Raw genomic sequence first — 15,717 nt, forward strand, 5'->3', positions numbered from 1 at the left:
AAATTCAATATACTGAAGTTGATAATGACAGCATTTATAAAAAGAAATGATTGGTTTCAAAATTTAAATTTTTGTTTCAATGCCTGGTCAGAAATCCAGGGTCTTGCTATGATGGCCCTAAAGGAATCTCTTTCTTGCCTGTAAGTATAAAGCTTACATAGACAAAAACCAGACACAGAGTTTGATTTAAATAGATTGTAGATTATAATAGAGATTAAAATCAAGCCCAAGACAGTCTTATAAGTGAAATTTGGCACACTGGCTAGGAAAAAAATTGGATCGTTACAATCACAATTGCACATTAGGAAATTCACACAACTATAAGCGGTCCAAATAATAAAACCCAAATATTTGGTACAAAATCCTGAGATTAGACAGGGGTTTAAATACAGATAATATAAACCATGCCAAATATTTTAGGCATAATGTCATTTGATAGAAAGAATTACATATATAAAAAAATTACTGAAATGGTTAGACTGATGAGCTCTTGTGAGGTTTTCCAGAAATGACTTCCAGAATTTGCTCTCCAGGAGACCAACTACCAATAAAGAAATCCCAGAAGATCTTTTAAAGTGAATTCTGGAAAATTAGAGCCCCTCTAAGTATAACTTGGGACAAACCAACATTCAATTAAATATCCTAATTATAAAGCACATAACAACTGAAAATAAGTTCCTTTGTTAAGATACAGAATTCTCTACTGTTTCAAAGCACAAGAAAGCAATGCGTTAAAGTGAGAGACTTTTTTTTTTTTAACTTAACAAAATGAGCTAAGCAGTCACAGGCGGCTGTGACATCTCTTTAGTGTTTGGGAAACTACTTCATCTATTATGTTTCTTGTTGGAGAGGCAGTTCTTCAATTCATGAACTAAGATCAAAGCTTTAGTTCCTGCCATCACAACCACATTCCAGCCAGTGGTAAGGAGAGAAACAAAATGGAAAGAAGGGCTTTTCCTTTTAATTGCACAGCCTATAGGTGGTATACAACACCCATCTGTTCATACTCCACTGGCCAAGATTAAGTCACACCTTCCACACTTGCTACAAGGTAGAATGAGAAACATAGTTTTCATTCTCTGTTTATCAAATACTGAGAGTTTTGCTACTACAAGAAAAAAAGAATAGCTGCTGCGGATTGAATAGCAGATTACCACATCACCAGTCTTGGGTGATTCAATACCAAAAAGATGCCTTGTTTAGACAGCAATGCTTACTTTTACATAGTTAATTTGTTGAATGATCATTTTGTGACAAGGCTACACAAAAGAACAAATTTAAATGCAAACTTTAAACATTGGTTACCTTAATGACAAAAGAGAAATTTAAAAATAATATTATGCCAATATGAGCTAATATTGCAGGATGATATAATTGATACTATGCAAAATTAGGTGCATTACTACTTTTCACTAAGATGTTCTATAATTTTAAATAAGACATAACGAGGCCACGCATTTTTAAATTGAGGCATTGGATAAGTAATATGAGGGAAGCTACTGAATCAATATTTATGTAGCTGCTCACTGTGTTATATCCAAAAGCAGTTTCAAATATATTAAAAATATTATCTAGGATTTCCAACACTGTTTTCTACACAAGTCATATGGAATTCGGTAGAATTTCTTATCTGTAATATACGAAATTGAGAAAAGGAAGATTTGTAAAACATCATCACCAGCATTTGGGAATGAGAGAAATAGGGAGAAACCCATCTATTTACATCAACCTGTCAAAGGGAAGTGATGTAAATATATTTTTCCCATGTTAAGTATTAGCCAAAATAAAATAAAACAAGGTAAACTGAGATACAGACGTTCTATAAAGTTGGATATTAAAAAGTCAACCTTCCAGCTGGGCGTGGTGGCTCACACTTGTAATCGTAGCACTGTGGGAGGTGGGTAGATTGCTTGAGCTCACAAGGTCAAGAACAGCCTTGCAAAAAGCAAGACTCTACTAAAATAGAAGAACTGAGGCAAGAGGATTGCTTACATCCAAGAGTTGGGGTTTGCTGTTAGCCATGATATCATGGCACTCTACCAAGGGCAATGGCTTGAGACTCTATCTCCAAAAAAAAAAAATAAAAAGTCAACCTTCCATTTGATCCTGTAGTCTGGTTACTCGGTATCTACCCAGAAGAACAAAATTCACTTTACCACTTGGACATGTGTGGCAGAATGTTTACTGCAGCTCAATTCACAATTGCCACGATGTGGAAGCAACTCAAGTGGACAATAACCCGTGAATGGATTGACAAACTGTGCTATATATATACTGTGCTGTAGGTCTACCACAGAGTACTATTCAGACATGAGAAAAGATGAAGACTTTACATCTTCTGTGTTTACCTGGATGGAGATGAAACACATTCTTCTTAGTAAACTATCACAAGAACGAAAAGAGACACTGCTAATAGGAAAGCAATATATAAGCTGCACACCCGCACAAAAGAAAAAAAAAACACTATTATAGTCTAGTAAGGAGGAGGGGAGAGGACCGGGAGAGGAGAGGGAGAGTAGGGAGGGTGATTGGTAGGATCTCACCTAACGTCGTGCACAGTGTGAGAGTGTTCAGCCACGCCCCCCTGGGTGAAGGGCTCCTAGTGACTTGGACTTTACCTTGGAGATGAAAACAATGTAACCTAAACATTTATACCTTCATAGTAATCTGAAAATAAAAACAAGAGATGTTCTACTGAAAACATTAACTTGGAATACATCCTGTGGAGTGTGCTTGGATATTAAAAAACGAACTTCTTCCCTCTTCTCCACCCACAATGTACTCAATCAAAACTTCTATGAATCTCAGTATCTTTTCAGAAGGCTGCCCAGGTTCAAAATGGCAAGTCACATTAATCTCTTCTCCATCTCCTTCATTCATAGGGGGCTGCCATGTTGATACTATCTCTGGATCTTTACTATGACCGTTAAAGATCTCCGGATCTTTACTGTGACTGTTCCTTCCTTTCTGTTTTGTATTATGAATAACAAATTAAAATCCCACATTTAGCAACTAGATATTTGGGGACTTTGGTGAGACCAATTACTTTGAATGGAGAGAGGAAGGAAAGCAGACATCGGAACCCTGGCTTTGAGTGGGAACATGAGGAAGGGAAGGAAAAATAGTGTATGCAATATGCTTTGAGAAAAATTCAATTTCCTGACACACATGATGGCTTAAGCCTGTAATCCTAGCACTGGCAAGCTGGGGCAGGAGGACTGCCTGAGCTCGGGAGTTTGAGACCAGTCTGACCAAGATCAAGAGGAAGACCTGGTCTCTACTAAAAAAAGAAAAACTAGTCGGGCCCAGCTGCTCTGGAGGTTGAAGCAAAAAGATTGCTTAAACCCAGGAGGTTGAGGTTGCTGTTAGTTACAAAGATGCCTTGGCACTCTATCCAGGGGGTCAGAGTTTCACTTTGTCTCAGAAAACAAAAACAAACAAACAAACAAAAAAGAAATTCCAACTTTCATAACTTTCCCAGGGGACAAAGAGGAGCAGGAGAAAAGAAAAAAAGCAAACCCAGAGCACTGACTATATACCACACATTGTCTAGACACACTTTGTAGTAGTATCTTGATTATTTTTCAAATTACCCAGAGCCAGCTTCTAATAATCTCATTTTTAGAGAAGAAAAAGAGAAGAATTATTGAGGGTGTGTAGATTAGGTGACATCAAACAGCTGACAAGCTGGGCCAAGACCCATGCGACTTAGCACTAAAACAAAATGCAGGACTTACTGAATTATTGAGCCATGCACTGGAAGCCAGATCTCCTAACTCAGTATTCTGACTGAATGTCTATGCCAGGGTTCTCATCAGTAGGTAGCAGTGTTTTAAAGTCCTGCCAAATATTTCAGGGAAATAAGGTCTTCTGAAAGAGGGCTTAATCCTTTCAGCTCCCGTTGCTTTATGAACTTATTATTATTTTTTTAACAAAAGTTGACTTCTATTCTTGTCATTTTGCCAACAGCTATGAATATGTGGAAATGAAAGCCTTCAAAAATCAAATAGGCAGGAAAGGGAGTTAGGGGATGGAATGAATCACACACACAAGCCTTGAACTCTGCGCTCATTACATATACTTAGAGTTTATTAAATATCTGTGAAGTAGAGAGTGTCAGAGTGGTTGAATTTGCATATGGACATTTAGAAGAGAAATGTTGGGTTGTCTTTTTCTTATTAAAATTCATTAAACAATTATTTTTCTCCTTCATCATTTAGCAATTAACAAAATTGCCATCCAAATAAGCTCTTCACTATAATTTCTAGGGACTCGCTATTAATTTAATATTACTTTTGCTAATAAAGCCCTGGGTCTATTTTGATTAATTAGAATCACTGACTCCAGATTCAGCTCAATTGCATCTTCCTAAATATATATATTTTGCTCCTCTTGTCTTTTCTATTTTAAGCTATCCTTGATGGAGTTGTTAGCCTCCACACATGAATACAGATGATGGTCTGTGTGAACCAGAGTCATTTCCAAAAGTTTAATGGATGTTGCCACTGTTTGTGGAACGTAACACCATTCATCCTGGTTCAGTCTGTGGAAGTTTCAAGCTAAGGGTTGTTGTAGTCATAGGAAATTAAGAGTCATTAAACATTTCGGGGATACACACATACACACCCACACACACTCACACAAACTTTGTGAGATGCCACAAATCAATTAGAGACGTTTTCAAAAAGCAACAGGATTGAATGATTATAGCATAATAGAAAATAATTATATGCTTATGGATACATAATAGTCCTACCTATTTATGGGGAATGTGTGATGTTTTGATATAAAAATACAACGTGTAATGATCAAACTGGGCAAGTGCGGTAGCCATCTCCTCAAACATTGGTTATTCCCTTATGTTGAGACCTTCCAAATCCATCCCTCTAGTTATTTTGAAATGGAGAATAAGTGACTGTGAACCTCAGTCATCTGATTTGCCGCGCAAATAGAACTGGACGACGTTATGTTAGGAGAAGTGAGCCAAACTCAGGAAGACACATTTCTTATGTTCTTATCCATAGGTGGGAGTGAAAAATTGATCTCATAGAAGATGAGAATAGAATGGTGGTTACTGCGTCTGAGAAGGCTGGTGGGCAGAGGGGATAGGGAGAGGTCAGTCACAGGCAGAAAAGTAAGGTTGGAGAGAGAGTATATGATTAATATTCAGTACTTCCTAAAGTTTTTATATTTCTCCTGCCACTTAATTATCTTATCTAATATGAAAGTTATTAGACCCATTTTTCTATTCCTCCTTGCCATACTGAGTTATTCCTCAGAGCAGAGATTTCATTATTTTCTATTCATCAGGAATTGTAATACAACACTGCAAATATAAGAACAGGTACAGAGTGTGGAGATTATTTATAAGTACACTTAATTTAATGAATTTCTGTAGATACTTTTAAATTTTCCTTCTGAATTTTTTTTAAATGTCTTGATTCAAGATTTTACAGATTTTAGTATTCCCAACAAGATTGGCTTATTCTTCCTGTATCCTGTTTAGTAGCAGTTCACTAACTTTAGAACTGATTGAACATAAAACTTTTGCTCCCTCACCACGTGGATGCTATGAGATTATTTTTTATTATGATCAAGAAATTACTATGCCAAGGACCAGCCCTGTATAAGACCCAGTGTAGCTGTCACACCAACCTCCTATAGAAGACAAAGCTTTCCTCGTGCAAGTAGATTGTCTGAGGAACCTGAAGCACCTTGAATTAAATCCATACATCCATAAATCCATACATACATAAATCCATACATACATATAGTGATCTCTCACTATAGCCTGGAAATGTTTGTTTTCCACTAAACCATTCCATACACTGGCAAAGAACTGGTTTGAATGATTGTCAACTGGGAACTACTTATCTAGAAACTTCCTTATAACCCAATTAAAATATTCCCCTGGGGAAATAAAGACAAAAATAGCAATATTGCCCATCCCACCTACCAGTTCAAAAGGAATCACATTTATGTATTTCTCATAAAGAACTTTGGTTTTCATTAACTATAAGAGAGAAAATTTAGATACTAGTGGGACTGCACTTTTGTTTTCTATACTAAACTCATGGTTTAAATATTAATATCTGTTGTATTACTGATTGACAAAATCTGCTCCCATCATTTTAATAATACATAGCGCTTTCATTTTCATCTCATGCCTCTAATACAGTATATGAATTAATGGTGCCTGCTATTTCTGCTTCTTACAGCACCATCCCTGTTAGTATAACATTAAACATTTACCAACTCAACAGTTTAATATAATGTTTTAGAAAAAATTACCTAAAGATATTTGGTTAAAAAGATATATGGACTCATTCAATCATCTAAACTATTTTACTATATAAACTTACCCATTGAAATTGACCATGGGTTGGTGAAGAATAAGGCAAACAGTATAACCACAATAATGTGTAATCAAAATGGAATAACTCTGTTTTTGAATTTGATGTATCTTATCAAACATAAATACATTGTTTTAGGATAGAATTCTGAATCAGCAAACAAAGGGTCTACTCTTATTTTATGGAGGAATATGAATACACATAGAAGTCAGGAACTGGTAAATATCCCAAAGCTTGGAGAAAATTTGGAACACATTTTTTTGAGTAAAGTCTGGAAGGAATAATTTTTTTAGGTTCCAAAATATTTTTTTACTTAAAAGCAATGAATAACAAGTGTTTATGTTATTTCCTTTCCATTCCCTTCCTTCCTTCCCTCCCACCTTTCACTCTGCAAAAGTACCAAAGAAACACAAATCCGAATCTACCTGGTGGAAGAGGCAGTCCCCGTTCTTCTTTCACAGAGTGATGGGACGGTAGACAGCTCTTGGCAAGAACAATGTCATCAAGGGCAATGTCGCCATGGTGGCCTTCCCCAACTCTACCTTCAAATTTGAGCTGGAAGTCTTCATCACTAAAGAGTGATAGTTCTTTTCTCTGCCAGAAATTGCCTTGCTCTGTGGTGAGGTTAAGTAGGACCTTGGTTTGGTTTGTGACTGACACCTGCATCAAAGTGAGGGCCCCAATGCCATTTCCATACATATGATAGTGAAAAATAATCTGCAATGCAAAATAGAAATATGATGTTAGTATAATTAATTTCATTATATTTTTAATTATATCACATTGATCTCCTCTTTCTTCCCAGATTCCCAATGGGAAATTAGATTGTTCTATGAATGTTTTAACGCTGAGTGAAGTTGGGCCAGCACAACTGTACTGTTGTGTGGAAGACAGGACGGTAAGGATCACGTAGAAATTTAGTAAAAAATAAATGAGCTGTGTCTTACTTTCTTTTCTGTGACTTTTAAAAGCAGGACTCGACTCCTCAATAAACCCTAAAAACCCAATGTCAAAGGGATAAAATATCCTTAAATAGCAATGAATTATATAAAAGGACTTTTCATGATCATGAAATAGCAGGGACTCAGTAAGATCATTTTCGATCTCATGAAACTTAAATCATTTTCTTCAAACTAGAAGGCTCTTCTTGCTTATTTCACTGCTATTCTTGCACTTCAGACACATTTTCTTTTCTACAAGATCCTCAGGGCTCCACTCTTGTATAGCAAAACCCCAGCAGAACAGAAGTTATTCATATTTTATTTAAAATGCTAGAAACCTTAGAAAAGCAGGATGGGAAGCTTTTCCCTGAGTGAAAATTAATAAAAGTATTTTTTAGGGCTTAACATTTCAACATAGCAAAGAAGGAATTTAGTGATTGTTACACACGGGGAGAAAGCCAGGGCAGATTCCAGAAGAAAGAACAGTGTGGGTTGGGAAAATAGGAAATCAGAACTTTTCAATGTTAAGTTTGTGTTTTGTCATTTGTGTCAATGAGGGAAAACAGTTTTGAAATACATGTTTGAAACACTAGCAGTCATGCATATAATACTCTAGAAAAAGAGAAATGGAAGCGTTCACAGGGTAAAGAATGAGATTGTACAGCTTACACAGTGTATTACTTCAAAAGGTATCAACTAAGACTAGGTGGACCTCATAATGACTCAACCCACATTTCCCAGCTGACGAAATCCCACACGAGCCCCACTGTGTGGTAGATGTCTGCAGACATCCCCATAGCCACAGACAAGGCTTGCTTCCTGGTCTGCTTTGACACATCTTGTCTTTTCTATGCAATGGGTTTTATGTTTTATAGCTCAGTAAATACTTCCCTAAATTCCTAAGGTCATTTGCTGAATGATTCTATCATGTTAACAGGCAAACACATGGCTAGGTTGAGCTCCCAATTTCAATATGGCATGATCACAGGGCGATGAGAGTGAATAAAAAACTGCTCAGTATGAATTCTTCTGCAGAACTATTTTTGGCAGAAATTTCAGAGTTAACTGAAAAACCTGGTCCCTTTTCTCATCTCTGTGTCCCTCCCATACACCAACCCCCCACCAAAGGGAAGAAAAAAATCAATTTTCTTTGCTTAAAGGTATTTCACACAGTGGAGGGGCACAGGTGATGCTCATAAAAATTGGGGGAGGTCACCTGCTTATCCAATAAACATGTTTTTTCTTTTTTTTTAAATGAGAAGCCCTATCATTCCCAGCAAGACCTTTCCTCCTCTGCATTTAATCTATATCATAAATATTCATAAAATGAACCATTCATCATTAATTTTTTGACATTTCTTCTAGGCATAGTTCATTATTCTCACACAGATGTTTAAAACAGTGGGGACTATAGTTCTGGGACCAGGGGAAGAGAGAAAGATAAAATCCTTAGTTACTACAATATGAGGGGAAAAAAAAAAAAAACCTTTTGAACATTTTTCAGAGGAAGTGACTACACAGAAAAGCTCAGAAGTCACACTGGGATTTTTCATATATCGTCTTTAATATTTAATTAGGTATCTAAGACAAAAATGAATTTTTGGTTTTCAGAATATCTATTGATGGATAGAGCTAAGTTTATAGGTACAGAATCAAGATATATAAAATCTTGCATGTTTGGGATTTATTTTTGAGAAAATATCAAGCAATTTGGAAGATAGCAGACCCATGAGAACATATTACTTGATTAAAACTCAATTCTTTGCCAACTTAGAGAAAGTTTACTATTATTTTGTATAATTCATTACTTCCATTTGAGATTACTGGCTGAGTTCTCACTCTAAACTCTCATCTGATCATGACACTTCTTTGAAGAAACTCTATGAAATCTACTCAAGATGAAACAAAAACTCTTAAGTCAAACTACAGGCTTAATGTACATTAAGGCTTTGCCAATGGGAGAATGTTGAATATGTCTCCTGCCCAGGGTCAGGGCTTTCTCTGGTGTAGACACAGGCACAGCAGACTCATACAATTTGAAGACACTAAAGCTTCAAATCACATGATTGTCTCTCCAGCTGACTTGATCAGTGAACAACTTTCTGGATATAATTGGCTCAAACACTAGGGCACACCATCATCACAACACACGGGTATCGTCTGGGGATTACATTTCTCATTGTAAATATAAATCAAGGGCATTTTTATTTATGTGGGTCTCTTGTAAGCAAGGTTCTTCTGAAGTCATCTCTGAATGCTGAATTTATAGTATACATAAAACTAAATTTATGACCTAGCTAGTTGACTCAAATCTTTCATGAACTATAAATAAATGACCAAACAATAAATAAAATTAAATGGAAACTCTGCAACCATATAGTCATCATATGAGGCTATTTGGCCCAATGAGCCATATAATCCTGTTTGTATGTTTAATATTCCACATACATATTCTGAAATTTTCTCAAAATAAAAATGAAGCCATCTTTCTTTCCTACCTATAGAAATTCTTATACTTGTTCTAGAGATAGGTTCTTTTTTGTTTTGTTTTCATAAAGATTCCAACTATCTTATTGGGGCTTTAACTAACTCTGATATTAACATGTGGAGGTATTTAATTATACACTTTCTGCCATTTAATTTGCTCTTCTGTTGGTAAAATTTTCATAGGTTCAACAGGTACTAAATTCCTGATGGAGAAGCAATCAGTCTACTACTTTCTTTGTGTTACCCGTGGTTATAAATAATAATCATGTGATTCTCCAACAGTTTCCAATATCCATGGAATTTATTCATAGGAGAAATTCTTACAACAATTCTAAAAATCCTTCCCTTTGGTTCTTACTTTTTCTTTTCTCTTGTCCTGTGCATATCTTAAGTTGAATTCATTTAAAGCCATCCTTGCTCTGGCCCCGGCCATTCTGTTTTCTTCTGTATTTTAATTTATCGACAGTTGCTCACAGTATTTCTATTTGGTATTGTATTTTTTTTCCATACCTTGCAATTTTTGCTTCTTTTACTTATAAATGGGCTTGAAATTCTGGCTGCTCTCATGGGCTGCTGAGGGAACAAGCTCTTTATAAAGATGTAATGACCGGATGAATTTCCTAAGGTGTGATCTGCAGCGGGTTCAGGGCCCAGGGCGGGAATGCTGCCTGCTTTCAGATTCCAGTCCAGGTTTTCATCCTGCTCCTGCTCCCAGGAACATAGATCAAATTCAAAATTACAGCGCCCACTGGAGGTACCTGGAAAATATTTCCAAATTTATGTCAGAGAAAAAGGAAATTTGCTGACTTGAAAACATGCAATCCAAAATGACACCGATTTTTCCATATCATGTAGCATTCAATACTTACAGTACCTTATAATACTATCCTGACAGCAACATTTTAATAGACTATTTTAATATCTTATATGCACTTCTGTCCATGCTTCATGTAAATTCATTTCATCACAAATCTGGTCCCAGTCTCAAAATCAGTAAGAAAATAGTATTACATCTATCCCCTCTCCCTGCCAAAAATTACCTATTAAATTGGCCAGGCATGGTGGCTCACACACTCTGGGAGACCAAGGTAGGTGGATTGCTTTTAAACCAGACTAGCCTGAGCAAGTGCAAGATGCTGTCTCTACCAAAAAAAAAAGAAAAAGAAAATAGAAAAACTAGCCAGGCATCCTAGCTCACACCGTAGACCCAGCTACTAGGGAGGCCAAGGCAAGAGAATTGCTCAAACCTAAGAGCTTGAGGTTGCTGTGAGCTGTGGTGACACCAGAGAACTCTACACAGGGCAACAAGTAAGACACGGTCTCAATTCACCTGCCCCCCCAAAACACCTATTAAATCAATGTAATTTCTCTTTTCTCTCTTCTTATTGTTTCTCAGGTCTTGGTAGCAAATATAAGTAGTTTATTATACTGTAATACAGCAGAGCTTGAGAAATGTTGCCTTAATTATCATAATCATCATAATCATTTTTAGAACAGATCTTCACATTAGAGATATTTGTGAAACAGAAAGGGTAAAAGATAAAATGATTTGAATTAATTTATTGTAATAAGTTTCAGAAATTAAATATGTTCAGTTCCAATATACCAAGCTATCTGCCATGTATATTTTCAAATTTTTTTGTTGTTATTGCTTGTTTTTTTCATTTCCAGGTTAGTAGGAATTACATATATATTTTTTAATGATGATGAAGTAGTAAAAATTTTATAAAACTGAGCATTGTGGTGGGAAGGGGTCATGTCTGATAAAATTATGTTTAGGATACTTTTACTAACTCTATTTTTACGTAAATATGCATGATCCCATAAAACCAATAAGTGATTGATTTGATCATAAGTAACAAAATATATTGTTTAGAATTCTTTAAGAACAATATTCTTTATTAACATGAAAACTTAAATGAATATCTCTAAATGCCTAATTATATGTGAGATAGTGTCCAAAAACTAAAAGTAATTGAGAAGAAAAGTTGTTATATGGTGATGTATATGTATATTCAGATAAATATTTCTCCTTTAAAGAAATCTCATCAAACAATTGCTAACATTGTTTAAGGCAATTTTATCTAAGTGAGAGTAAGAATGATTCTTCAGCAAAATACTCAGGGGACCTATCTTCTATAACTGGCCAAAGAAAGGCAGACAGTCCCACAGAAATCACAGCAATTCCTGGATGAAAACTCTACCCTACTCTATTACCCGTACAGAATTTCCAAATTCTGTTCTGCCTGGCATCAAAATAGTGTTTTCCTGTATGGATTACAGTTACCATAGGTCAGACAAAATTGTTTAAATACACAAAATAAATTCTATGTTCTTTGTAGCTAAAAAGTGGAGAAGATGAAAAGGTAAGTTTTATCATTGTTTGGATCATTTTGGGGTACGGAAAGCAAGATTTAAATGCAAGTTAACTTTACTACATTTCCCAGCAAAGAACTTGCCCAAATGAAAGATGGCTTAAAACGATCATAGATTTTTTAGCTTTTAAAAAAGAACTAAAAGTGGATAAATTTGAGAAAGTATCAAGACTAATATGCTTTTTAAATAGTATAATTTAACAGTCAGGATTAGCCTGATTTCTACTACTTTCAAGGACAAAGACTAATTTTCTGTCATAATTTATATCAGCAAATCAAAAGCATGTCATTTTTTACCCAACTGCTAATTTATTTTTCAAGCGTCATTTGAAATGTATTTTGTAATTTATTCTTCACTGGAATAGACTGTAACACTTATCACCTCTATGAGTTCATACTACTGAAATTCTCCTAAGTATTCTTTCAGAGGAGGAGGAAGCAGATCTCACTAAAATAATCATGAACCCTGAGTATCTCATTTAGAATCTGAACTGTTGTCTTGGTTAAGAATCACAAAATGGGCCAGGAGCAGGGGTTCATGTCTGTGATTCTAGCACTTGAGGAGTCTGAGGTGGGAAGATTGCTTGAAGACAGAGGTTTGAGATCAGTCTGAGCAAGAGTTAGACTCTGTCTCTACAAAAAGTAGAAAAATTAGCAGGGCATGGTGGCTAGTTCCAGCTACTAGGGAGGCTGAGGCTGCAGCATCATAAGAGTCCAAGTGTTTGAGGTTGCTGTGATGGTGTCATCGTTACAGTCTAGCCTGGGCCACAGAGTGAGACCCTGTCTCAAAAAAATAATTATTATAAAATGAAGTAACTAATTCAGTTGACCCTGTGCTGGAAAATTTAGCACTCTGTGAGGACTGGATTACCATATAGATCAACATCATCAAGAGATGCCATTCAAATAAGGAAATAACGTGTGTTACTGAAAAACAGATTTGATTAGTTTTTCAAAAACTTACACTGCTACATGAATCTCTACAATGTAAATTTTTTTTTTATCTGTACTGTACTTTTGACAATATCTTTCCTTGGAAAGTTTAATTCTAATACATCAGTGGGGAAAATGTAACGAGGAAGCTTAAGTTGTTTGAATTTCATATCTCTGTGGTAATCGGGAACAACTTATAATTTCACATTCCATTATTTCCCATAAGAAAGCACCAGATAATCTTGTGAGCTGATGTCCGTTCCTGGCATTTCACGGCACTGTTAATGCCACTGCCTGACTTGTATGCCGCCAGAAATAAAATGATCCCCTTTGTCTATAGCTGTCCCACCAAACTAGTTTCTACCTTTCTATATGCTTTAATTTGTCACATTGATCAATATCATTTCAAGTATAAAATACGTTTCATTTACAAAGACATCATTAGGCCAAGCGCAGTGGCTCACACCTGAAGTACCAGGAGCTGGACGGGGGGGAATAGAGGGTGAGGTGGGAGGATGTCTTGATGCCAGGAGTTTGAGATCAGCCTGAGCAACGTAGTGAGACCCCACTTGTATAAAAAATAAGAAAAATGAGCTGGTCATGGTGGCACCCACACAGTAGTCCCAGCTACTTGGGATGCTGAGGTGAGAGTCCCCTGAGACCATGGGTTAGAGGTTACAGTGAACAAGGATAATGAGAAAGCATAATAGATCATTAGACTAAGCATAATTAGAGAGGCTGGTTTCTGGCTCCAATGGGGACACTTTCTTACTTCCCTAGCTATGTGCTTTTGAGAGTTGTATTCATTTTCCAGGGTAACACAACAAAGTACTACAAACTTAGTGGGTGCTCAGATAAACCTCTGTTGACACAAATTTATTCTCATTTTCTCTGTTGTTCAGGCTCGATGTCAGAGATCAAGGGCTTGCAACATCATGCTCTCTGATGTCTTTTGAGAAGAATCCTTCCTTGCCTCTTCATAGCTTCTGGTGGCTACGATATGATGTCTGCACACTTGTGGGATATGCACACAGACCACACTAATGACCTGGCACTCTCCGTGTCTGCCTCCACATCAGCTTCCCTTTGTTAAGTCTCTGTGTCCAAATTTCCCTTTCTTTTAGTGACATCAGTCATTGGATTGGGACCCACCTTAATCTGGTATGATTTATTTATTGATTGATTCACTGACTAATTTGTATTTTATGAGACAGAGTCTCATTCTATTGTCCTCATTTGAGTGCCATAGCATCATAGCTCACAGAAACCTCAAACTCTTGGGCTCAAGAGATCCTCCTGCCTCAGCCTCCAGAGTAGCTGAGATTTACAGGTGCACACCACAATACCCATTTTTATTTTTTTATTTTCTTCTTTTTTTTTTTACAGATGGGATCTTGCTCTAGCTCAGGCTGGTCTCAAACTCCTGAGCTCAAGCAATCCGTCCGCCTCAGCCCCCTAGAGTGCTAGGATTACAGGCATGAGCCACTACGCCTGGCCAAGTATGACTTTATTTTAACCATATTGCATCTGCCAAGACCTCTATTTCCAAATAAAGTCATATTCTGAGGTGCCAGGTGAAAAGGAGTTTCAGGAGATCTCAGCCAGTACAGCCCAGTACTGAACTATTTACCTGTTTTAAGCTAAATCTCTTGGGCTTTTGAGCTATATATATATAATCACATCATTCAAAAGTGATTATAATGGTTTTACTTTATTAACCACGACCAAAAAAATGAGTATTAAATAGTAATACCAACAGAAGATATTTTTGACATATTCTTGATTTTCATGGAAATAGCTCCACTGTTCCCTACATTAATTTAACAGGCCATCTTTAACATGATAAAGTAATAAAAATTTGCTCATATTATAAGAAATAGCTGCTTAATTAAAATGAATATTTTAGCACATTTAAGTTGTTTATTTTTTTTAGCAATGCATTTGATTAATTTATAGATTATTACATTAAAATATTCATAAAATGTTAACAGTCTCATTCCAAACTGCACAATCTGAATTACTGAATTTAGTCAGCTGGCATTTTTAAATGTTTTTCCCATGTCTATCCAAGACAAGCTTGAATATTACTTTTCTAATTTTTGGAGGGTTCATTACCAGTGATGTTTTAGCTTCATAAAATAAATTCTATCATTTCACATGGTTACATGGTTGGAGTAGTGTTTTGGGACATTATCAGTTCATTATAGTTTGATAGAACTCAGCACGCTCTATCCCAGGAGACAAAACTGGAGGATATTTGTTGGTAACTTTATTTGACAGTTGATGGTCTATTCAGATTTTTCACTTCATTAGTTAATTTGGTAACTTTTCTCCTAGAAAATTAACCATTTGATTGGCATTTGCAAATTAGCAGAGAGTTAACGGTCTCCATATCCTTTTGATCTCCCTGTAGCAAACCTACATTTATTTTGTGTCTTTCTTCTTATTTTAAGCTAACAAAAGTGTAGAACTTTGTTTACTTTATCTACCTGTAAAAATAATATACTCTTGGACTTATCATTTGTCCCGTCCTGCGGGACACGGTTATTCGTGGGGCGAGGGGGACCCAGCCTGTAAAAGAATAGGCGAGAAAGAGGAACGAGACCAAGCAGATTCCTTGTCAAGGTC

The 15,717-nt window shown here is 36.2% G+C and overlaps 1 protein-coding gene across 1 annotated transcript in view; it reads right to left on the minus strand.

The window, feature by feature from the left end:
• MALRD1 (MAM and LDL receptor class A domain containing 1) overlaps positions 1-15,717 on the minus strand; it is a 514,668-nt gene that overhangs the window by 281,049 nt on the left and 217,902 nt on the right. Inside the window, exons 25-26 of the mRNA XM_012803304.1 lie at positions 10,292-10,539; positions 6,779-7,070 (exon numbers count right to left, since the gene is read on the minus strand). Coding sequence (XP_012658758.1) covers positions 6,779-7,070; positions 10,292-10,539 — 540 coding nt within the window. The remainder of the gene's footprint in view (positions 1-6,778; positions 7,071-10,291; positions 10,540-15,717) is intronic.

Source organism: Otolemur garnettii, unplaced genomic scaffold (genome assembly GCF_000181295.1).
Source record: "Otolemur garnettii isolate 467f Iridium unplaced genomic scaffold, OtoGar3 scaffold00019, whole genome shotgun sequence".
Lineage (NCBI taxonomy): Eukaryota > Metazoa > Chordata > Mammalia > Primates > Galagidae > Otolemur > Otolemur garnettii.